Source organism: Coptis chinensis, chromosome 6 (genome assembly GCF_015680905.1).
Source record: "Coptis chinensis isolate HL-2020 chromosome 6, ASM1568090v1, whole genome shotgun sequence".
Taxonomy (NCBI): domain Eukaryota; kingdom Viridiplantae; phylum Streptophyta; class Magnoliopsida; order Ranunculales; family Ranunculaceae; genus Coptis; species Coptis chinensis.
Genome location: NC_141461.1, coordinates 36,757,722 through 36,780,198, shown reverse-complemented (window position 1 = coordinate 36,780,198; position 22,477 = coordinate 36,757,722). Strand labels below are relative to the sequence as shown.

Genomic DNA, 22,477 nt, shown 5'->3' with positions numbered 1-22,477 from the left:
ACAATGTTTGCTCCATTAATAGCTAATCTAACGCACCTTGGAGACAAAATCCCAACTTCGGTTGGTGAAATAATCAACAAGTTACACCTCTGGGGTTTAATAATCAAAATATTAGGCTAACAAATAATTACAACCAAGCTCTACCAAGACAAGGACAAGGACAAGGGAATTATAATAATTACAATAATTATAATAATAACAATAGAGGTATCGTACCGGTTAATAATAACTATCACAACCCACCTAATAAGTGCTCAAAAGGTACAATTTAACCCTCGATTATGTCTCTCGTTTAGCTATCTTAGTGGACTAATATTGTTTGTAAGTTATATTTTATAATTCTACAGGTGAAAGAGAGAGTTTTGTGGGATATTAGAGAAAAAGGGGTAAAATGGAGTAATTCGGAGCATTAAGGATCACATGGGAATCCCGTGGACAATCATGGAGAAAGCCAAGGCCAAAGGATTCGTTGCTAGGACCAAAGCCCACAAAAGAGGATAGAAGGATAGAGCAAAAGAGACAAAATAGACTTCTACGTCTGGGAGGCATGGATCGCGCATCTGCGTCTGGGAGGCATGGATCGCGCATCCAGACGCATTGGTCGCGTCTGAGACGCATGGATCGCGCGTCCAGATGCATTAAACAACATTGTAGCCAATTCCTTCTCAGTTTTGGAGACGAAGTTGGACTCTGAAAGAAGTCTATTTGTATTAGGAAACAAATGGCGGTTTGGAATGCTTCTAGAACTCATTGTAACCCCTATAAATAGAGGACCTAAGTGCCTCATGTTTTTTGCCAATTCACTTATATTCTTGTCTCCATAACTTGAGGCAGAGAGAGATTAATAATAAAAGATTCGGTTTTAACTAGCCTAGTCTTAATAAATTAGTATTTTCTAGTCTTATATTCTACGACTCTTCTTCTTCTCGTTCTTCGTGTTCTTCCTTCTTTATGGAAGGCTAATCTTCTCCTTCAAGGGAGGAGATGAAGCCGTGCTTAAGGTTTAATGATTCTTCCGGGTTCATGGTGTTCTTCAATCTTAGTTAGTTCTTTATGTTTTAGTTATTAGTTCCATTGCCCACACCAGGGGATGGAAGTATAGAATAGGGTTTATGTTTTACAATATTAATATCATGCTAGTGTTCTTTATTTTTCTTCTAGTAGTATAGTTCTTTAGAGTTAAGGAAGTATTCTTTGTGTTGCCTTAGAAGGGGTAGCTCAGGGAGTGGCTGCCTAGGGGAAGTATTCTTTGTGTTTGCCTTAAGTGGTGATTCATTGAATGGCCGTCCTATTAAGAAGTACTCCTTGATGTTGCTCTCGATAATGCATTGAATTGCTGTTCGAGCTTACATAAAAGGAAAGAAAATATTAATAGCATAAACATATGAACAACCTTAAGTAGAGTTAATTATTAACGATGTTTCGTCTAAGAGGGCATCGACACTCGTTCGATTGCCTAATTGTAGTCTACTTATAAGAACAGCCATGAAGTAGAAGGTCATAGATTAAAAGTATTGGTGGATTCTAATCTCTTGAATTCCCTCTCTTATAAATTTTCAATAGTTTAGTTAATTTAGTTTAGTTTAGCATTAGAATCTAAAATCTCTACAATCATAGTTTTTAATCCTTTAAACCCCCTTTCCAGTCCTGTCCTTCACATAACATACACTTAAAAGTGGAACGATACCCTACTCATCCTTTACTTATTAAGGGATAATTGTGTTTTGATACGCTTCTATTTTGTTCAACGACCATCATCCATCTACATCATCCGTCTACATCATCTATCTACATCATCTATCTATATCATCCATATCTCATCTCACACACAAAAGGAGGCAAGGTCACCACCCTTTAATAATCAACATGAGATAGTTCTTGTCACACCACTTGTGGCTACTACACCTTCACAATCGGATCATTTTGAAGCCTACATGCAAGCTAACCAACAGATTTTACAATCCATTAATCATTCCTTACAACAGTTAACCCAAGAGAAAGCCCAACCAAAAGGTGTGTTTTCAGGTCAAGCTATACCAAATCATAAAATGCCAAACACAGCCTTTGAAGTAACCGGTAATACTTGTAATAAAAATTTAAATGTAGGTGAATTAAATTTCATCACCACTCTCCGTTCTGGTAGAGTGGTTGATAACGCCATAACTATGCCCATTAATACACCACTAGTGGTTGTTGAAAATGATAAATTACTAGATACTGATATAGAAACTGAAGATCCTACTCCTGTAGAGGTACCAGTTAAACCACAACCCAAGAGAAAAGAGACCAAGGTTAAAACTCCTATTGATCAATATGCTAAATATAGAGATAAACTACCATTTCCCCATAGACTAGCCATGTTAAACAAGGATACAAATTTTGACGAGAATAGGGAAGTTTTTAAAAATCTAACGATATACCTATCTTTTCTTGAAGCTATTAAAAAATTACCACAACATGTTAAGTTTCTAAAAGATTTATGCACTACTAGGCAGAAAACAAATACATTCCAAAAGACACCTTTTTAACTGAACAGTTTCCAACTCTATCTGAACATAATGGAATCATTAAGTACAAGGACCCTGGTTGTCCTACTGTATAATACACCTTAAGGGATACCCACATGACGACTGCATTATTAGACCTGGGGGCGAGTGTTAACTTACTCCCTTATTATCTATATAAATAAATAGATCTACAAGAGATGCAACCAACTAAAATGACATTGCAATTAGCTGATCGTTCTATTAAGTATCCTAAGAGTGTGGTTGAAAATGTGCTTGTTAAAGTTCAAGATTTTTACTATCCAGCCTATTTCGTTATTCTCGGCACAGAAGTCGCTAACGACTCTATTCCGATCATCTTAGGGTATCTTTTCTTGGCAACTACCAACGCGCTCATAAACTGCCACGATGGTTCGATGTCCATGTCCTTTGGCCATCTTTCTATTGAGGTAAATGTTTTCAAAATGATTCAACAGTTACCCGATACGACTATCGATGAAGAAGTTAGCATGATCGAGAGCTTAGTTCAAGATTATTTCAACAAAATGTTTCCTGATAATCAGATGCACCAATCCCTTTCTTTCGGAAGTTCCGACTCCGACGCTTTCGTCCCCACACTAGTAGATACCCCTCTTATGGATCAAGACAAAGATCACAATTTTGACTCCTTGGATAAGATTGATGACTTTCTCAAAGATGCAGATGAATACCATAATTATGTGGTTGCAACCAATGTAGATGAGGAATTCGACGAGTTCCTAAGAGCCTGTGATGATCCCCCCTCTCAAGAACTACCTAGCGCACCACCTGACCATTACCCACCTTGAGCTAATTCCTCATAAAATCCAATCATTTACCACCGCCTCGATTCCCCTCCCTCCACCTTTTCAAAGGAACCCTGAGAGTACACTTAATCTTTTTGCTTCTCATGTGCTTTATGACTTCCTAAACCCATCTGGTAAGGACATAATATCCAAAAAAGAGCCACCTGACATCTTCATTTTCAGATGTGTGATAATACCAACCCATACCACCAATGAGTTTTATGTTAAACCCACATTCTCATTTTTTCCATTCCTTCCTTTTAAAAATTATCCATATCCCACATATCTTCCACAACCATCCATATTTTCACGATCATTCACTTGGCTACCCTTTCGTTGGAGAAAAAAGAAGACATTGCATGCTAAGTTAGGTTTTAGATCATTCAACATTCACTCTCATTCCGCTATGCCACGTCATATGAAATCTTGGTGCCTAATTCTGTTTAGATTTGCAGTCCGTGTTAATTATTTATGGACAGACCCGCAACTCTTTAGATTGTTGATATATGGAAAACTACATGTGAATACTTGTTTTAGATAAAGTCTTGAGTATCTGACTATAAAAGACTTATTTTATTCTTCGGTGTACTCCTTTTCAATCTTATATTATGGAAGTGCACCATTAAGGTAACCGGACCCTCTCTTTGGAGTGTGTGGCTGAAGTACGGATCCTAAGTCCAAACCCAACATAATTCAAGCTTTCCTCTCTTGCATGTTTTCTCGTTTTTGAGTTATGTTTCTCTATGGAGTGATTACGTCCTTATTTCTTTATTATTTTCTTTTATATTAAGCTTTATTCATAAAAAGTAAAAAATATATATATTTAAATCCGATAAATATTAGTTTAGTAAGTCTCAGGAATCTGACTTTAAAAGACCCACGTTTTAAAACAAATTTTCTAAACCCTGTTTTCAAAAATTTGTTGGGGGGTGGGGTGTTTGGTATTTCCATTCTTGATCACTCAACTTCATATTCTTATTCCATCCTCATCTCGTGTCTAGTTCGTTGGTTGTATTATGTTTAGAAAATTTTCCTGTTTTTAGTAGAATTTTTATTTCGAGTTGTTTAGTTAAGTAGTTAATATTGGATTATGTATTTGGTTGTTATTTAAATTTCAAGTTAGTTTAATTTTTGTTCGAGCATGCTATCTATTTTTCATGAATCCCACCTTCCCGACTTGTTTGGGGGTGGCATTATTTTTTTAGCATTGTATTTTACCCTATCCACTTGCTTTTGGAAATTATTATTGCAAGGTTTTAGAAATATGGTTTATGTGAGCATGTTGCTACTGTGGCATATCTATTGTTGTTTGGTGCAACCTAAATGAATAAAGGAATTGAGATTGCTATTTTGATAGGCTGTTAAAACCATCTAGAATTGCTACTGAGCATATGCTCTCAGCTATTTCTATTTTGGTTTTTAGAAGCTTTTTCTTATTCCATCTTTTTCCTTATCAATTTGGGCACCTTGGGGACCTTTGTTTAAGAAACTTGGGTTATATAAATACATGTGATGCTCTAAACTTCACACAACACCTCTAACTTCATACCACATACAAAGACTGAAGGCCAAGACGCCCTCTCTTGTTTTTATGGCGCCCATGCCCAAGGACCTGGAATGCAGAGTTAAAGTTGAGCACGTCCGCGCCCTTCCATAGGCTATTTTGAGCTCGCGCCCTGACCTCAACACACCTCCTAGTTTTGTTTTCTGGTGTTTTCCACACTCACTTCCAGGAGTTCATTAGTGTATTTGTTTGCTATGAAATCTCCTCAAATCATACCAGAGCAGTCCTTTGAAGAATTGCTCGAGAGCGACACCTATGCATACTGGTTCCGCGACTTGATTGTGCAGGCAGGATGGCAACCTCTAATGGTAAGTGCTGATGAAACTTATTCTCCTACACTTACTGCTTATTTCTATGATCATTGTAAGTTCTTTTATCGACCGGATGTGGAACAAGTGTTCTCTGTCACCATTGATGATGTAACAATTGGACTGTCTATGCCTACTAAAATCCAAAACTCATGGGGTTATATGGCTGATAACATATATATCTACAACTATAAGTATTTGTATGAGACCTATGGGGAGGGGATTTTTCGTATAAAAGACCAAGGGTAATATAACGTAGCCCTTGGTAGCTTGTCCCTTAACATAGGCACTATTATGTTCTTTATCATGTTGAATATCTTAGGGGAATGGCGTTTTTCTTCTGTGAATAACACCACTTGTGACGTCTTCCTTGCTCTAGTTGAGGGACGTATGCTCTATGACCTTCCCCAGACCTTAGTGTCTAGTTTAGAACGAACCCATATTATGAAGCATAAGTACCTAGCTTCTTATGCCTGTTTTAGTTTATCGCATAATGCTATTTTTCTTTCCTAAGTTCTGTACCCGTTTCACGGACTGGGTTGAGGTTGACATTGTGAGACCCACCAATTGCATTATACGCTCTTTCCGTATGATGATTTGGCCGGGGTGGAGGCTACAACTAATTGAGTTGCACCTTACACCCCATCCGACCAAGTGGCGCTTAACAGGTTAGCAAAGGTAGATGATAAATGGGGTGAGGCCTGGCAAATTATCATGGATTGGCAGGATGCAAAGGAACCTCACTTCTTTATAGAAGAGGAGGACAACGCTTAAATGATGGATATGAGGTAAGTTTTACTTTTTGTTAGTGTCTGTTTATGTCTTAAGCAATTTAATTTTTGTTATTCCCATAACGGGTGAAACTCATATAGAGTTGCGTCTGTTTTTCTTTACCTATATTAGTATATTCTAAATTTATTTTGCATGTGTTCTAAAATTTTCACGTGTTTCCATGGTATTTTCTATCCTTCTTATTTCTATACTTTGAGGACAAAGCATGTTTTTGTTTGGAGTGGCATAGAAATACGTATAAATTAAGACACCTATTAGGATATATATAATATGCACTTGCTTTCTAGTAAAAAAAAATAAAAAAATATATAAATAAAAAGTATTTATATTATGCACTTAGGAATATTGGTATTGTTACCTTCTCCATGATGATATTAGTCTAGAAGTTTCACTTTAGCTTTTAAATTAGAATAGCTTTTAGAAACTTAGGTTAATATGTAGGTAATAGGTATTGCATCTTTCCATAGATATATTGCATAAGCATCTATGTTTGTATTGGCAGTAAGTTTCTGAAATCTAGGCTAGAGTACTTATTCTACAAATCCTGTGAGAATATAGCATTAAAGCCTTATATGAGTGAAATATTTGAGTAATGACACAAGGGAGAAGTAAATTCCAAATAGAGAAATCACACGTCCACTTGCTTGATCACTATACCATATCCTAAGCGAGAATTTAGGTCTTTTTTGGATCGATATAGCCAGAAATTCAAACTTATATGAAATTATTTTCTGCTAGTCGCCCCTCTGAGCCTTTATTTAGCCTTTTCATAAACCACAAATCCTTTTACCCTTTTATAAGAAACAAAACAAAATAAAAATCAACCTACCCATTTTTGAATGAGTCTGAGAATAAAGATGAAATGAAGAAAATAAAAGAGAAAGACGTGTGGAAAACCAAGAATTTGTTAGTTGCTTCAAATAAGAAAAGAAAAGAAAGTTTCCATCCAAAGAAAAGAAAAAAAAAATAAATAAAATAAAATAAAAAGTTAGAACTCCAAAAACATAATCAAATGAGTCAAAACCAAAAGAAAAAAAAATGGCTAAGGATGGAAACAAAGTGTAGAAGCAAAGTAAGAACAAGGTTTTCTCTAGTTACATATTTTGAAGACTCTATTATCTCAAACTTATCCTTTTAAATATCTATTTCCTTCCTTCTTAAACCATCACCTAATCCCCGCAAAACCTAATAAAGACCTCTAGCTCAATTAAGAATAGGTTAGTGTGATAGTAAGTGGCAGATGTGTTTGATCAACTTCGGCTTCCTTCTACATCATTAAGTTTGTAAGGTAAAGTGTGCCCATTGCGCACTGGAGTGAGCAAAACTTGAGTGGAAAATTCAGAGTATTTTTGTCTTGACATATTTGTGAGGACTTACTTAAGGACTTATTTTAAAGTTTCAGAAATGGACCTGTTATTGCATTTCATAGCATAGTTCATTATATATATGTTTATCCGTAGATGATTGATTATTATGCACGTATTAGCTTAGGTTTCCAATTGATTATTCTATATTCATTGCTAGTGAGATGTATAGATATCTGAAAATAAATAAGGAAATATTAATTTTATTTCTTATTCGTTGTAGTCTAGATGAAGTTTGTGAGTACCTTCTCTGGAAAACTCTCACGAGGCTATAACTCGTCCACTAGGGAATTCCTAGTGGTTTAAGGTCTTATTGCATATGGTCAATGCAATTGCACTCAGCGAAACAAGATTAGTTAGAACTCTATTTTTGGTCACTTATTTTAATTTCTCATATTTGCATGAGGACAAGCAAAATACTGTTTGGGGGTGGTTTGATTAGAGCCCAAAATTATAGTTTTAACCCCTTAATAATATTATATTTAGACCAATTATGCTTATAATAAATAAAAGTTAGAACTGTTTACGTGTTTTTGTGTATTTTAGATATTGGAGTCAAATATGTGAAGAAATATGTCACTTTTGCAAAAGAAATGAGCAAAGTTTGGTTCCTAAGAAATTCTATGATTAAAGCCCAAGTTTTAAGAAAAAAAAAACATTTTTAAAGCTCAGTCAAAGCTGAAAGGTCAAAGTCAACACGGGCAGAAATAGAGTATAAAATTATGGTCAATGTAATCGCACTCGGTGAAACAAGATTAGTTAGAACTCTATTTTTGGTCACTTATTTTAATTTCTCATATTTGCTTGAGGACAAGCAAAATACTGTTTGGGGGTGGTTTGATAAAAGCCCAAAAATGTAGTTTTAACCCCTTAATAATATTATATTTAAACTAATTATGCTTATAATAAATAAGAATCAGTATTGTTTACGTGCTTTTGTGTATTTCAGGTATTGGAGTCAAATATGTGAAGAAATATATCACTTTTGCAAGAGAAAGGAGCAAAGGTTGGTTGTTAAGAAGTTCTATGATTAAAGCCCAAGTTTCAAAAAAAAAAAACATTTTTAAAGCCCAGTCAAAGCTGAAAAGTCAAAGTCAACACGGGCATAAATAGAGCATAAAAGTCAACAGAATTTCCGTAGGCCGTATCTTTGGACTCAGACCTCGGAATTGGGCCTATTATATGTCAAAATGACTGGCTCGGAAAGAGCTTTCTAATGGTTTAAGTCTTGACCCAATCAGAGGACTAAAAGTGTAATAAAATACTATTGCAGTAATTTCTAATAGAGAAACCCTTTTTGGACTTAAGTAATTAGGTTTTGGGCTTGATTTAATGGCTCAAAATATAGCTCCAAAGCCCATGTATGAAATTGTAAACCTAGCCCTCTCCTATATAAAGAGGACTAAGACAAAACTCTAACTCTCTCACCCTTTAGTTAATTAGCTATAACCAATTAGATAATAAATTAGTTTTCTTTTTTAGTTTTAAACCTAATTATTGTTTTCTAGTCTAGAGATTATTAATAAAGACAAGATTATTTATATTGTTTCAATTATGTCTTATGTCTTATTCTTATTCTTTTAATTATGATAGTCTCATGATTCAAAGGGGTTTGATTGAAGCTTTGATGTAGACTTGATGTGTTAATGTAGAATAGTTGTAGTAAAATATTCCACTCTAGAAGGTAGTTAATTCACCATGAGAATGGGTTTCAATTGCCTCACATACTAATTATTAGTTGGTAGAGATGCCATGAATAATTAGAGAATAAAAAGACCTAACATTTATGTGAAAACAGAAAGATTAGGATTGCAACAAATCTACACTAACATATTAAGAATTAATCAAGGTGGAATCAAATCCCCCTAATCTCTTATTCTCATTCACATCTTATTACTAAATTGTCACAGTATAATTAGAATATATTAATTAGTTAATTTCACCATATTAGTATAATTAAATAATTGCTCTCATTGATATTCTAGAACTGTCTAAGTTAGGGATAATTATTACGTCTAAGCAACTAGGAGTGAAACGAATTCTGACTCCCATTATTGCATGATAATTGAGAGTAGAACTTTGATAACAAACAGATTAAACCATGTTTTTACTTCTTCTAGTATAATTAATTAAGTAGGAGTAAATGCGTGTTTTTACGTTTATCAATCATGTTATGGACTCTACTATTGAATGGTTTTCTATCTTCAGGCTTTGTAGACAAAATTCCACATGTGTAGATATCTATAAAGCTTTTGTTGGAGCTAATGTTCATGAATTATGGTGTGAAAGGAATAGACGAAAGAAGAAGAATCTTACTCTCTCTGCCCAACAGTTAAGCACAAAGATCATGTCCTTAATGAAGACTTATCTTCAGAAAAACTGGACAGAAGTTAAGGATACCTATAATCTCTGAGCTCTTGTAACAAGGTTGGGACTGGAAATCAACTTCAAAACTCATGAACATTTATGGTGCAATTGGAATATAGCTGATGAGGATTCTTACATGCTCAACACAGACGGTTCAGTTCAGGACTCTGGAAATGGTTATGGAGGTATGATCAGAGACTCTATGGGTAATGTTACTCGAGCATATGCAGGTAGCTCAACCAAGCACTCAGTAATCTATCAAGAGATTCAAGCTATAGCAGTTGGCCTTAAACATGCCCAAGATCTTGGCATTGATAAGCTGGAAGTTAACTCTGACTCCCTTGGTGCTATCAACATTTTAAATGGATTAGAGAGAAGTCCTTAGTACTGTTCTAATATGGTAGCGTTTATTAGAACTCTTAAAAGTGCTTTTGTGAAATGTAATTTCAGTCATGTCTTTAGAGAAGGAAATCAGGCAGCAGATTATCTTTCTAAGTTGTATAGATCATCAGATGATGGGGTCATTTACTTTTCGCTTCCTCTTGATCCAAAGTTACACCATATTGTAGAGGAAGACAGAAAAGGAACAATGTACTTGCGAGTTTCTTAATACAGGTTGAGGTCTGCCATAACCTTTAAAAAAAAATTTAAAAAGATAACATAATCACTTAAAGTAAACAAATTGTGAGTGTGTAAAATAAAATTAAGTATGGCAAAGCAATCAGCATGTATGTGATTCCGTATGGATAAAGTAAAATAATTTCTTAGAGGAGGTCAATAGAAGGTTTGCAAAATGTGTAGACTTTAAAATAGTTGTAAAAAAGAGCTTTTGACCTAAAGCATATAAGAATAAAATTCACGGCATGTCACACTGTTTCCATTATTGCTCTTGGTATTAAGATCCCACCCATAGCTCTGGTAACAATAAAGGGTATTGCAAAGGATCATAGTATCCCGTTGTTTCCGGCACTGGGATCAACTATCCATGCATGCCTTGAACAATGATCTCCCTCCCACTATTAATTTCTTCATCAGCTGCGCCAAGTACCACCGCAGCAACTTGGGATGCACTTGGAAGAGAGTACTGCCATTGATGAGGGGATTGATCCTTGATAATCAATCTATATTGTGCTATGTCATCGCGATATCCAATTTGTCTCAGCACTCCAACAAAACAATTAACATCCAATGCACGCTTGATTTTCTGAACAATTTCCAAATTTAGTCCATCATTCTCGGACAGACGATGATGTAATTCATGCTCAGTATCATATATATACATCTGCAGAAATCTAGGTTTGCTTCCTTCAATAGGAGTAAGGCTTCCAATTCTATGGTACACACCACCTTGAGCACGAAATGTATAAACTCCTTGTTCTTCATTGGCCAAATCCTTATCAAATTGCACACCCATCGACGTGAACGAAAAGACATGATTGTAAGAGCGGATTTGACGTCGAAAATCACAACCAATAGGTGTTTGGTCCTCAAAAAGTGCTAAGATTTCTGGTGGGGATGAGATCTGAGTAAGTACGATCTTTCCAGATTTACAACAAAAATCAGATGTCTCTCGACTAAACAAAACGGCCAAGCAAAATCTATAGGTCCTTGTATTTGCCAGATGAAACGCAACAAACGTGCTTGAGTCTCTGAAATTCCTCACACAGTTTCGATGTCTACGCATAAAAGTGTTGGCTGGAGTCTGTTGAACCCGACTATAAGTTTCTGAAATTTGAGAAGTAATATTCTGATCTCGATCTCGCAACTTCACCGACTGCACTTGTCTGTCTTTGTTCGTCTCTCAGATGTCTTCTTCTTGAACGTTTTTTTAACATTTTGTGCATTTATTCTCTCAGCATCCATAAGTAGTCTTCAAACTATGTATCTTTCATGGGATTGTTCTCTCATTTGTTCAATAGAGCAATCCATTTTGTCACATTCAAATTTAATGTAAGTCCAAATTAAAAAAAAAAAATGTAATAACGAATTCATGGAAGTTGTAGAAAATGAATCCATGAATTCATGGAAATCGCAAATATAATCCTAAACATGATCACAAACAGCAAGATGGGGAAAAGAGAAGAAGAGCGCACCCGGAGATAACAATTTTTCAATTGTTTAACCTCTCTTTAAGCTGACAGATGCACCAATGAAGCACCGATGAAGCGACTTAATAGAATGATGAGATGAAGCAGTTTTGTTTTGGGAGAGTTATAAACCGTTTTATTTTAAGAGGTAATTTTTTTTTTTTTAAGCAGATTATTGAAGTGAAAGGGTGCGATGTCGGTTTGGGAGAAGAAGAGTGATTGAACTTTTATTTTTTATTTTTTGGTAATATAGATCAGATAAGCGAATTTGGGAGTAAGTTTTCAAAATATAATGTGTATTTTTTTTAGCCAAACTTGTTGAACAAAAAAAAACAGTTTTTGTGGGGAGTTCGCTTTCTTATTAGAATAAATGTTTATTTGGGCTTATTTCACGGGTTTTAAAATAGAAAACGGGCCCGTAGGACAAAATTGCGTTTTAATTTCGCAAATAATTAAGGCTCCCGGACAAACCGGGTTGACCACTACTGAAAGACGATATTACCCCTATTTAAGTTTTTATCAGTTAAATCAAAATCAAAATGTTGTGGCTATTGGGGAAAACTCCCATGTGATTTTTCAAGCACACTCACATTTTATGTTAGGACTAACATGAAAATTTTAATTTATTTCATGTTGTACACATGTATAGTGGTGTTTGCATGTTTGTTGAACACATGCATATTGGTGTGTGCATGTGTGGTAGTAGTGTTTGCATGTTTGTTACACACATCCATAATGGTGTGTGCATGCATGGTATACACATGCATAGTAGTGTTTGCATGTTTGTTATGCACATGTATACACATATATAGTATTTGCATATGTGTTATACACATGCATAATGATGTTTGCATGTGTGTTATACACATACATAATGGTGTGTGCATGTTGGTATGCACATGTATAGTGGTGTTTGCATGTATATTGTATATATGCATAATGATGTGTGCATGTGTGTTGTACACATGCATAGTGGTATTTGCATGTGTAGCGGACTACTACTCCAAACTTAAAAATATCATCAACGATAACAATATCAAAATTGAGATAAATCACACAATTGATTAACACAAGATTTGAGGATTTGAAAAAGAAATTCAATTGTTGTTCAATTATTTGTTGAACCAGTGCCGAAATCGACCCAATTATTTTTCAATTATCAATAATCTGTAATTGGAAAATGAGAAGAGTGTTTGTCATAAAGAGTGTTATCAGACCCAGTCACCCAGCCGCCGGATGCTTTGACCCGGTCACCAAACCGGGTTGGGTCACATAGTAGATCATTTAAGCAGTTGGCCCAGGCCAAACCCAGTTAACTCGTCTAGTTTTCTAACTTTAGAAATTATAAAATTTTAATTTGTTGGTACTAAGACTTGAACCTAGGGTGACTATTAAACAAGCTAGGATCTCTACCATTATACCACAATAGCTTTTATTGCTAGTTATTAACTATATAAGAAATATAAATAACATCTAATAGTAAACTAGTAAAGAAACATTTTAATTTTGAAAAACATAACCTGTATAGACTCGAACCTTGGTTTATTAGAAAATGAAATGGTTCTAAGACCACCTGGGCCACTAATGAAGTTGTGAAAATGTATGTATTAAGTGAATTATATAATATTTTCAACTTAAGTATTGACCCACTGGTCAAACCGATAACCCAGTGACCCAGTTTCTTTGCCAGGTCAGTATCCGGGCTGGGTCTAATAACTATGCATAAGAGAATAAGATGTTTTCTTATAGCTTAAATCACTAATCACAATACACAAATCAACTAACTCAAAGATGGAAATAACTAGATCTCAAAAAAATTTACAAGTTTCTAGTTGGAGTTTTTTTTTTTGCTAGATGGAGAAGAAGATAAATGTTTTCTCATATCTTAAATCACTAATCACAAGTTCACAACACACAAATCAACTAGCTCAAAGATGGAAACAATTAGATCTCAAAAGTATTTCACAAGTTTCTAGTTTGAGTTTTTTTTTGCTAGATGGAGAAGAAGGTCATAATTGGTATTAATAAAAAATAATTTGCTGATGTCAACCCGAAAATGTCCTTATAGCAAAATTATTAGTGATAGATGCTGATGTTAGCCCGTTTTTGTCCTAAAACCATAATTATTGATCAATCATGCCTAAAACAGAAATTATTGGTCAATTTATGTGTTTGGGCCTAAATTTGTTGTTTTAAAATATATTCTCAGTTGGAAAACCCACCAATTTGGGGATTTTGTTCCTCTTTCTTGGGTCTCTAAAAATCTAACGTGGGCTTGAGTTTTAAAGGCTTGCACTGGTGATGCCCTAATATGATTTTTTTTTCATTGCCCTTAATCTCTGGCTAGCTTGAACCAGCTGCATTATGGCAATCCTACTTCTCATTCCTCAACGCTTCTTCTCATACTTTATTGGCAACATACTAATACTGGTTTTCCTCTTTGCAACCATTCTCTCTTTTTCCATTTTTCATACACCAGTGTTCGTGATTCCGAACGAAACTTTGGAATTCCGCCCAATATTTTGGTTTTTCAAAAAACCGGAATTCCAAATATAGAGTCGAAATTTTGATTATTTCAAAATCAGTCGAAATTTCAAATATAAAGTGGTTGAAATTTGATGAATTTTGGTTTTTGTATTTGTCGGAATTCCGAGAATTCTGAAATCCCGAACTATGCGTACACCACAAATTCGAAACAAAATTCAATATGTGGTACAAACAAAATAAAATGAAATGTATGTAGAGCATAGTTCGGGATTTCAAATCCAAAAACCGAAATTCATTAAATTTCGACCCTATCACATTCGGAATTTTAGATGATTTTGAAATTTTAGATATTTTGATTCTATATTTGGAATTTTGGTATTTTGAAAAACTGAAATATTAGGCGGAATTCCAAAGTTTCGTTGGGAATCACAAACACTGATGTAGACTGTAGAGTACTCATGTACCTTTGACTTGTCCTCGTCACAAAATCCAAACATAGGTGAACTTGAGTCAAATAAATGAGTATCCATATCACAATATTGTCTCGTTCACAGACCCTTCAGTCAGTCCCTTGACTTCCTTCACATGCCTATCTGTCTCATTCATAGTCTTAATCCTCGTTCCTCACTCTGTTTCCACTTGTACTCATACTTAAACTACCATCTTAGCAAAACGCCAATACTAGTTTTCCATTTTTGTGTAACACCAATGGCATGCTCTCTTTCTCTGTATTACAAAAGTACATTCTGTGTAATGCTTCCAAAACTGGTCTCTGATAAAGATAAAAGAAAAGGGCGGGAAGGTGTTGGACTGAAATGGCTGCCTTCTTTTTGGCATTTGGGTTGTGCGTGAGTTCTGCTTCTGTTCTGCTCAAATAATCTTGCAGTTTTCTTGAAATGAGGAGAGTGCGGAAAGAGAAGATGCATGAAGAGACAGAGAGTAGAAATATAAGGCTGGGAAAAGGGAAGTTTAACTTCAATGTGTTGGAGAATTTAGAGGTTCAAGAAAATAAACCTCCATTTTCAGGTAATATGCTACTCATAATCATAACCCTCTTTTTCTTTTGTCAATTAAATTTGCCCCAATGCTTCCTTGAGTATAATAACATTTGAGACATTGACTGATTAGTGTTTGTTCATGTGACTGATTTGGATGTATCTTTTATGGCTTCTTTGCTTGACTAGTCTTCTTTATTTAGATTCATTTGCATTGGGTTTATGCTTTTACTAAAATAAGTTTTTCTGCAATTGCTGCCTTGACTGGTTAAGTCGTGTGAATGTGATTATAGAAGAAGGTGTGGTTTTTTTCCCCTCTATTTGACTATTGTTCAGGAATTAGCTTCTAGAGATGATAGACTTATGGGATTAAATAATTAGGATGATATTTAAAGTTTAGAAAAAGGTTTTTAGTGATGTATGTGAATGTCCATGTATCTTTTTTTTTTTTTTTTCAAATTGTTGTTTTTTGTACCCTTCTTCAAGCCGTTTATATGATAACATATTTCCTCCATGCCTGCTTGAAAGATTTTTTTTTTTTTTGATGAAAAATTCCTTGGAATTTACTTACTTATTTCAACATTACTCAAACCCTTCCAACATGTGTGGGAAGGGGAGGAGAGGATCTATAAATCCTCTGGAAGATTGATAATTACTGCTCTATCCAAATTAATAAGATTGAAAAGCTAAGCAAGCAAAAATATAAGCTACACTGGTACACTCACTCTTTTCATGTCTATTCAGTATTCATGCTTCCGAAATTATAGTTTTGAAGTATGTGTGTAATTTGTAATCCACATCAGTTTCTGTATTAAGTAGTTTGGTCCATATTTTACTGTTATAGTTCTTAACCTTTTACTTGCTTTGTATTCTGTCTGCGTTTGATGCTTTCTCATAATTAAAATGTTTCTCAATCTTCAACCAGCTGTTCTGCAAGTGCCTGCATGTCAAATGGGAACAAACTTGCAAATTGCGTTGACTCCATATGTGTCACAAGCAGGCCCATTCTCTGGTTTTCAAGGCTCTTATAAACGAATCACTGTTCCAAGTGAGAAGGTTTGAGTTTCTTATAAATTTCCATCCCAAATGTAATGGTTGTATATAGCAGCTTATTTTCTACATCTTTTTAGCATGTTACTGGTTGAGGTATATGCTCATATCTTGAAATCTTCTAACAGGCTGGTATGATTATTGGGACGGGTGGAAAAAATATAAGACGCTTTGAAAATATATCAGGAGCAAGGATCCATGTAGTAGATAGGTGTTTGCGTCCTTATCCTGAAACAAGAGAAGTGGACTTGACTGGCACGCCACAACAAGTTAGTAGGGCAGAACAACTTATCAAGGCTTACATTCCACAGGTTCTTTCGCTTTTAAATTGAAATATCATTGATAGTACAGTCGTTTATGGAGAAAGAGAAAATATGATACTGGTGTTTACATGTTGTATGTGGACTTAGGCTCCAACTGATACAACCATTATTACGGTTACTTAGGAAGACTATAATGTGTTTACTAGGTGTCTAAGTAGAACTTTAAATTGAAAGTATCGAAAGGCAATTTTTTTATTATCCTATAGAGTTAACACCTAGACTTGACAGTTGTGATGATAACAGCCTTGAGTCATGCACTTGGCCTGTTAAGGCAGAAGCTTAGTGTACTGTAAACTTGAGACCCAAGCCTCTGCAGATTGAGGCTAGTCTTTTCAAACACTAAATGTTTAGGTGTCATTGTTGCTTCATCATACTTCCTTTTAGTGCTCGGTGGTATCATTAGTTATTCTTGTTGACCAAGTTTTCTATAACATTGCTTGCAAAGTAAAGGAATGCTTGTTTCTAATTTCTTATTCATTTTGCTTTTCTTTAGGATGCGATGGTTAGTAAGAATTTCAGTTGCAATTCTCCTTCTCGTCATGCTGAGAGGTTTATCATGGTTGATGGTTTTAAAGTCAAGGAGAAGTATGCTGAATTATATAGGGCCATTAAAGCAGAAAATGGCGATATTAGACGTCCTTCCATTTTGGATGCTTCAGAGATGGCAGTGGTGTGGCTAATTTCAGACATTCTATTGATTGTTCATGCCATGTGTCAAATGCCTATGCTGCATGTGACTTTGGATGTTTTTGAAGATTGGAACATTAAGATATGTCTTGCTGAGCATTTGGGTTATAACGTTGCATGGCTGCGTGAACATTATGAAAACCTGAAAAAGGAATTTGAAAGAAATAGGATTAGCGATACTAGAGTTTCTGATTTAGAGGTTGAAGATGATAGCTCTGAATCTCTTGACCAAGTAATATCTCTGTTTGAGTTGCGTGTTGAAGATGCGAAAGAAAACTTGTCGGTATTACAATCTGAAAGTGATGCAATATGTGCATGGGTAGAGAAGGAAAAGCAGGAAAAAGACGGTGTGCGACATTTGAGTTTGCTCAATGGGGTCTTTAGGTTTTTGAATTGCTTATTAAGCTCTAAAATTTGTTTCTTCTGTGTTCTTGTTGTTGCTATGTTTATGATGTTGCCCTAGCAATGTGGTGATGTCTGTGCTTGCTAATGGAGCGAGCAGGCAACTTGATTATGAAGCATTATTTTGTTGGGTACCTAGTGTAGTAGCAGGATAGGTTTAGAATTATGGTATGCTTGGGAAGGTATTGGTATAGACATTGTCCTATGAAACAGATGTGGACAAAATTTTTGTGATCCCTTTGTTAAAATGAAAGATGATTTTGATTAGATGATATGAGATGTGTCAATTTGGTTATTTGTATATCGATCCTATCGTTCTTGACTCTATAAAAGCGGGTAAAAATGAGTCAATTTCAGAGTTGTATAGTCTAAAGAGTAAAGAGTAGTCTATTCTAAAACATTTGACCATGCAAAACAACAAAAGGGAAAGTGTGGGCGGGAAGAGAAGATAAGACAACTTGTTGACTAATTAACAGAAACATCCTCAAAACTCTTAAAATATTGCTGGGTTTCTGTACTTGTGAAATTTACATGGGGAAGGTTACATTGAATTGGATCACGTATTCACGTACCTACAGCATTTACTTCTCTTCCTCTATTTCAACTCAAAAAATTTAAGGAGGTTTAAGTCAAATCATGATTGTCATTAAAATTCAAGAAATCGTGGTTGTTCACCTTTTTTGTTAGAAAAAGGTAGAAGCAAGTTATCATTATAACGCGGCAACGCGTTAACTGCGCCGAAACTTGCATTGCCAACTAAGAAGAAACAAGTGGGGAACAGTTTAATTGAAATAATCACTACAGTTGGAATTGAGTATAGTAAACTTTATTCATCACCTTTTCTGTGTTATATATGCCACCTTTTGTTTCAACAGTTTTGTCAAGAAATAAGATTGTATCTTTGAGAGGTTAAAATGAGTCAAGGACTACATTTGCTATACTGGGTATTTGGAATTTTGGTTTGTCTGAATGTTTCTTTGGTGAAAGCAGATGATCCTTATAGATATTATACATGGACTGTTACTTATGGTACACTTGCTCCTCTTGGTATTCCTCAACAGGTTAATTTTCTATGCCATTTTTTGTTAAAATTTGCGTTTTGAGATGTTAGTTTTTCACTTTTTCTTATTTTTGGGAGTTTGTTTGGTTTTGTAGGTTATACTTATCAATGGGCAGTTTCCGGGTCCTCAACTTGAAGTCGTGACGAACGACAATATTATACTGAATCTCATCAATAAACTAGATGAGCCCTTTTTGTTAACTTGGTGAGTTTTTCTATGCTTCTTTACGTGTAGAAATTTTCCAAGTTATCTGTGGGCTTTACATGGCTATAAGCTTTTCACTTTCTGTTTTGAGTCATAGGCTATTACACTGAATAGTTTCTGAACTGATTCAGTATCCTGTATGTATGTTGTCATTCACATTGGAAAGACCACTAAACAATTTAATGTTCTTGGTAATTTGATCTTTTAACTATATGCACTTAAGAACTTTTGCTTATTTAGTTCATTTTGGTGGGAAACTAGGAATGGCATTAAGCAAAGGAAAAATTCATGGCAAGATGGAGTATTGGGGACTAATTGCCCGATTCCTCCAAACTCAAACTACACATACAAATTCCAGACAAAGGATCAGATTGGAACATACACATATTTCCCCTCAACTGCAATGCATAAAGCTGGTGGTGGATATGGAGGTCTGAATGTCTACAAGAGAGCCCCAATTCCACTTCCATACCCTTTTCCTGATGGAGATTTCACTTTACTGATAGGTGATTGGTACAAGACCAGCCATAAGGTAATTAGAGCTTATCAGTTCCCCAAAGTTTGGTTGTTTATTAAATTTTGCATTTTAGCTGCATTACTTAATACAAAATTGTAAGGTTTTGCAGCGGAATAACTATTTGTCTGTTGGTGTATATAAGTTTTGTGATGGCTTCTTGTCGAAATTTCCGGTTTGATTCACTCCCACCCAATATGTTTGATGAAAAGATGCTTTACAATTTCTATCAAGAGTTCTCCATTATTTAGCATGTGGTGGTTTAGGTGAATCAAACAAACCAACTAGGCTCCACAGCATAATCTCTACATAGCTTGAATAGGTTATAAAAACTTACCAGCTAGCTAGGAGGAGAACTGTGTTTTGTCAGAAGACTTATTTTAGTGATACTTATCAATCTCCTTTGTTATTTATTTACGCATTGACTGGATCATAATAGTACTGCAGGTAAGCTTATATTCTAATGCATTTGCTGTTCTCAGGTGCTACAGAAGTCTTTGGATTCAGGGAACGCTCTTCCCTTCCCGGATGCTGTTCTAATTAATGGCCAGACTCATTCTTCATTCAATGGAGACCAAGGTACGCACCATGCTTTAATATTCTTTGAGGTACTTGAATATAATAAATTATCTTGCAACAGTCGAAAATTTAGTTAAGTTCACGTTTAAATTCTGTTTTCCTGTATGATTGATGTTTACTTTTTATTCAGGAAAAACTTACATGTTCAGGATCTCAAATGTGGGTTTGTCAACTTCAATTAACTTTAGAATTCAGGGCCATAAGATGAAGCTGGTTGAAGTTGAAGGTTCACACACCATTCAGAATCTCTATGATTCTCTTGACATACACGTGGGACAATCAGCAGCTGTACTAGTTACCTTAAATCAGCCTCCCAAAGACTACTACATTGTCGCCTCCACACGGTTCACAAAACATGTTCTTACTGCAACATCAGTTTTGCATTACACAAATTCTCACACTCCTGTCTCTGGTCCATTACCAGTTGGTCCGACTTACGAACTACACTGGTCCATGCAACAAGCTAGAACCTTAAGGTACATTTTTCCGAGGACTTCACCATGACAAAGTGAACAAGATAATTTGGATGACATTGAACTTGATGTTCTTAGTACATCTCTGCTTGTGTTTCATTTTAATAGTGTGTTCCAGCCTGTTGCAATTTGGTAGTTTATATTTACTTGAAGAAACTTGTGCATCATTGACCCTAAGTTCTATACTTCAAATGATAATTCTGACTATATTCTTCTTTTACTTTTTCCAAAGATGGAATTTGACAGCAAATGCAGCCCGGCCGAATCCTCAAGGCTCTTTCCACTATGGGAAGATAATACCAACAAGGACTATTGTTTTGGCCAACTCAGCCCCACTGATAAATGGGAAGCAACGTTATGCTGTTAATAGGGTATCCTATGTCAATGCTGATACTCCTCTGAAGCTTGCTGATTATTTCAATATCCCTGGTGTTTACAGTATAAGCAGTGTTCAAGGACCATCTGAAGGTCCTCCTTTAGTAGCTACCTCGGTCATGCCTGCTTTTCACCACGACTTTATTGAGTTTGTCTTTCAAAACAATGAAAAAGAGATCCAGTCTTGGCATCTTGATGGTTATGATTTCTGGATTGTCGGGTAAACCTCTTATCATTTTAATTGTAAATAGGTTTTTACTTACCGATTTCAGTTTGATGATACTCTGTTAATGGATACAGTTATGGTAGCCGTCAGTGGTCAAAATCCTGTAGGAGAAGCTACAATCTAATCGACACTCTAACTAGACACACAGTTCAGGTAACTAAAAATGGAGTTTAGATGGATTTCTTTGGTAACTAAATTGGTCATATACTCATATCTGAAAGACCATTTCTTTCTTGCATATGCTGGTGTTAATGGCTGTTACTTACTATTGAAGTGTATGTTCAACAGGTTTATCCGAATTCATGGACTGCCATATTAGTTTCTTTGGACAACCAAGGTATGTGGAATATACGATCAGCAGCGTGGGCAAGGCAGTACATGGGACAGCAATTTTATCTGAGGGTCTGGGACCGAGTACAAAACCTTGCCAATGAATATGGCATTCCTTCAAATGCTCTCCTTTGTGGAAAAGCCATGGGCAAGCATGCTTAGAAAGATTAACAGTCATGTATTTTTAAATTTTTGTCACGAGAGTGTGACTGCGATATTAAAAAAAAAAAAAACAGAATACTTGAAGAGAGAATGGGAAAGTAATCAAGTGTTGTAGTGTTATTCCCAGTCCTAATGACCATCAAGTACCTTTTTTAGTTGGATGGGTGGTTACATTTCTTAAAGTCCTGGGCAGAGTATATAAAATGGTTCTTGTTGGTTGAAGTTGACTACTCTTTCAAATTTATAACTGGCAAAAGGTTGAATGATTATTAAGAACTATGAGAATAACTTAAGCAAATAAGAGTGGTTGAATTATTATGAGGGTCTCAATGTCAGCATATATAATGCTAATTCTTCACTTGAATCTGTATGCCCCAGTATTTTTCGATTACTTTCAGTGTTTCACCAGAATGCCCTCTCGTAACTCATTAGTCATGCTTGTTTATTTTCAACAGCTTAAGATAAAAAGGAATCAGAAAGGAGCAAATAAAGCATTATTCTGCTCTTCATTATGATTAGCTTGTAATTATCATGTCAACATACAATCATGATGTGCACTGGAGTAGTTGAGACGTTGCCTTTTGTTGAAATCTCTTGTGTATTTCTAAATACTAGTGTGTGTGCAAAGTGGAGGAGATGAACAAAAGGTGTTCTCTCCACTTTAGTGAATAGTAGATAGTCCCACATTAGTTATCTACCACATCGAGGTCAGGGTCGGGATTGGGTTTGGGCTTATTGTTGTAGTAGTGGTTTGACCAATTGCCTAAATTTGTTTTGCTTTTTTCTTGAGCAGCAAGTT

At 35.4% G+C, this 22,477-nt stretch overlaps 3 protein-coding genes across 4 annotated transcripts; all 3 read left to right on the top strand.

Annotated features, from left to right (window-relative positions):
- Positions 1-9,859: 9,859 nt before the first annotated feature.
- On the top strand, positions 9,860-10,333 carry LOC147492807 (uncharacterized). Its single transcript, XM_086567648.1, has 2 exons — positions 9,860-10,107; positions 10,174-10,333. Exons 1-2 carry the CDS (start codon positions 9,860-9,862, stop codon positions 10,331-10,333), a joined length of 408 nt encoding a protein of 135 aa, XP_086423774.1.
- Positions 10,334-15,080: 4,747 nt separating this feature from the next.
- On the top strand, positions 15,081-18,026 carry LOC147492806 (uncharacterized). Its single transcript, XM_086566006.1, has 4 exons — positions 15,081-15,323; positions 16,218-16,348; positions 16,471-16,653; positions 17,159-18,026. The coding sequence occupies exons 1-4, from the start codon at positions 15,194-15,196 to the stop codon at positions 17,813-17,815; spliced, it is 1,101 nt and encodes a 366-aa protein (XP_086422132.1). The 5' UTR covers positions 15,081-15,193; the 3' UTR covers positions 17,816-18,026.
- A 354-nt stretch (positions 18,027-18,380) lies between these two features.
- Positions 18,381-21,900, top strand: LOC147492805 (L-ascorbate oxidase homolog). Of its 2 annotated transcripts, XM_086566004.1 has the most exons (9): positions 18,533-18,815; positions 18,910-19,019; positions 19,281-19,551; positions 19,646-19,708; positions 20,016-20,112; positions 20,243-20,588; positions 20,818-21,180; positions 21,261-21,339; positions 21,475-21,900. In XM_086566004.1, exons 1-9 carry the CDS (start codon positions 18,669-18,671, stop codon positions 21,676-21,678), a joined length of 1,680 nt encoding a protein of 559 aa, XP_086422130.1. In that variant the 5' UTR covers positions 18,533-18,668; the 3' UTR covers positions 21,679-21,900. The 2 variants fall into 2 exon arrangements, with proteins under 2 accessions (XP_086422131.1, XP_086422130.1); XM_086566005.1 differs by lacking the exon at positions 19,646-19,708 and having other exon boundaries at positions 18,381-18,815.
- The last annotated feature ends 577 nt before the right edge of the window (positions 21,901-22,477 follow it).

What these genes read in the sequence shown, in the direction of transcription:
- LOC147492807 (XM_086567648.1), top strand. Translation starts at nt 9,860, where the DNA reads ATGCTCAACACAGACGGTTCAGTTCAGGACTCTGGAAATGGTTATGGA. An exon ending in GGATTAGAGAGAAGTCCTTA is followed by an intron (nt 10,108 to 10,173) that starts GTACTGTTCTAA and finishes ATGTAATTTCAG; the next exon opens with TCATGTCTTTAGAGAAGGAA.
- LOC147492806 (XM_086566006.1), top strand. Translation starts at nt 15,194, where the DNA reads ATGAGGAGAGTGCGGAAAGAGAAGATGCATGAAGAGACAGAGAGTAGA. An exon ending in AAATAAACCTCCATTTTCAG is followed by an intron (nt 15,324 to 16,217) that starts GTAATATGCTAC and finishes ATCTTCAACCAG; the next exon opens with CTGTTCTGCAAGTGCCTGCA. An exon ending in TCACTGTTCCAAGTGAGAAG is followed by an intron (nt 16,349 to 16,470) that starts GTTTGAGTTTCT and finishes ATCTTCTAACAG; the next exon opens with GCTGGTATGATTATTGGGAC.
- LOC147492805 (XM_086566004.1), top strand. Translation starts at nt 18,669, where the DNA reads ATGAGTCAAGGACTACATTTGCTATACTGGGTATTTGGAATTTTGGTT. An exon ending in GGTACAAGACCAGCCATAAG is followed by an intron (nt 19,552 to 19,645) that starts GTAATTAGAGCT and finishes AAGGTTTTGCAG; the next exon opens with CGGAATAACTATTTGTCTGT. An exon ending in TTCATTCAATGGAGACCAAG is followed by an intron (nt 20,113 to 20,242) that starts GTACGCACCATG and finishes CTTTTTATTCAG; the next exon opens with GAAAAACTTACATGTTCAGG.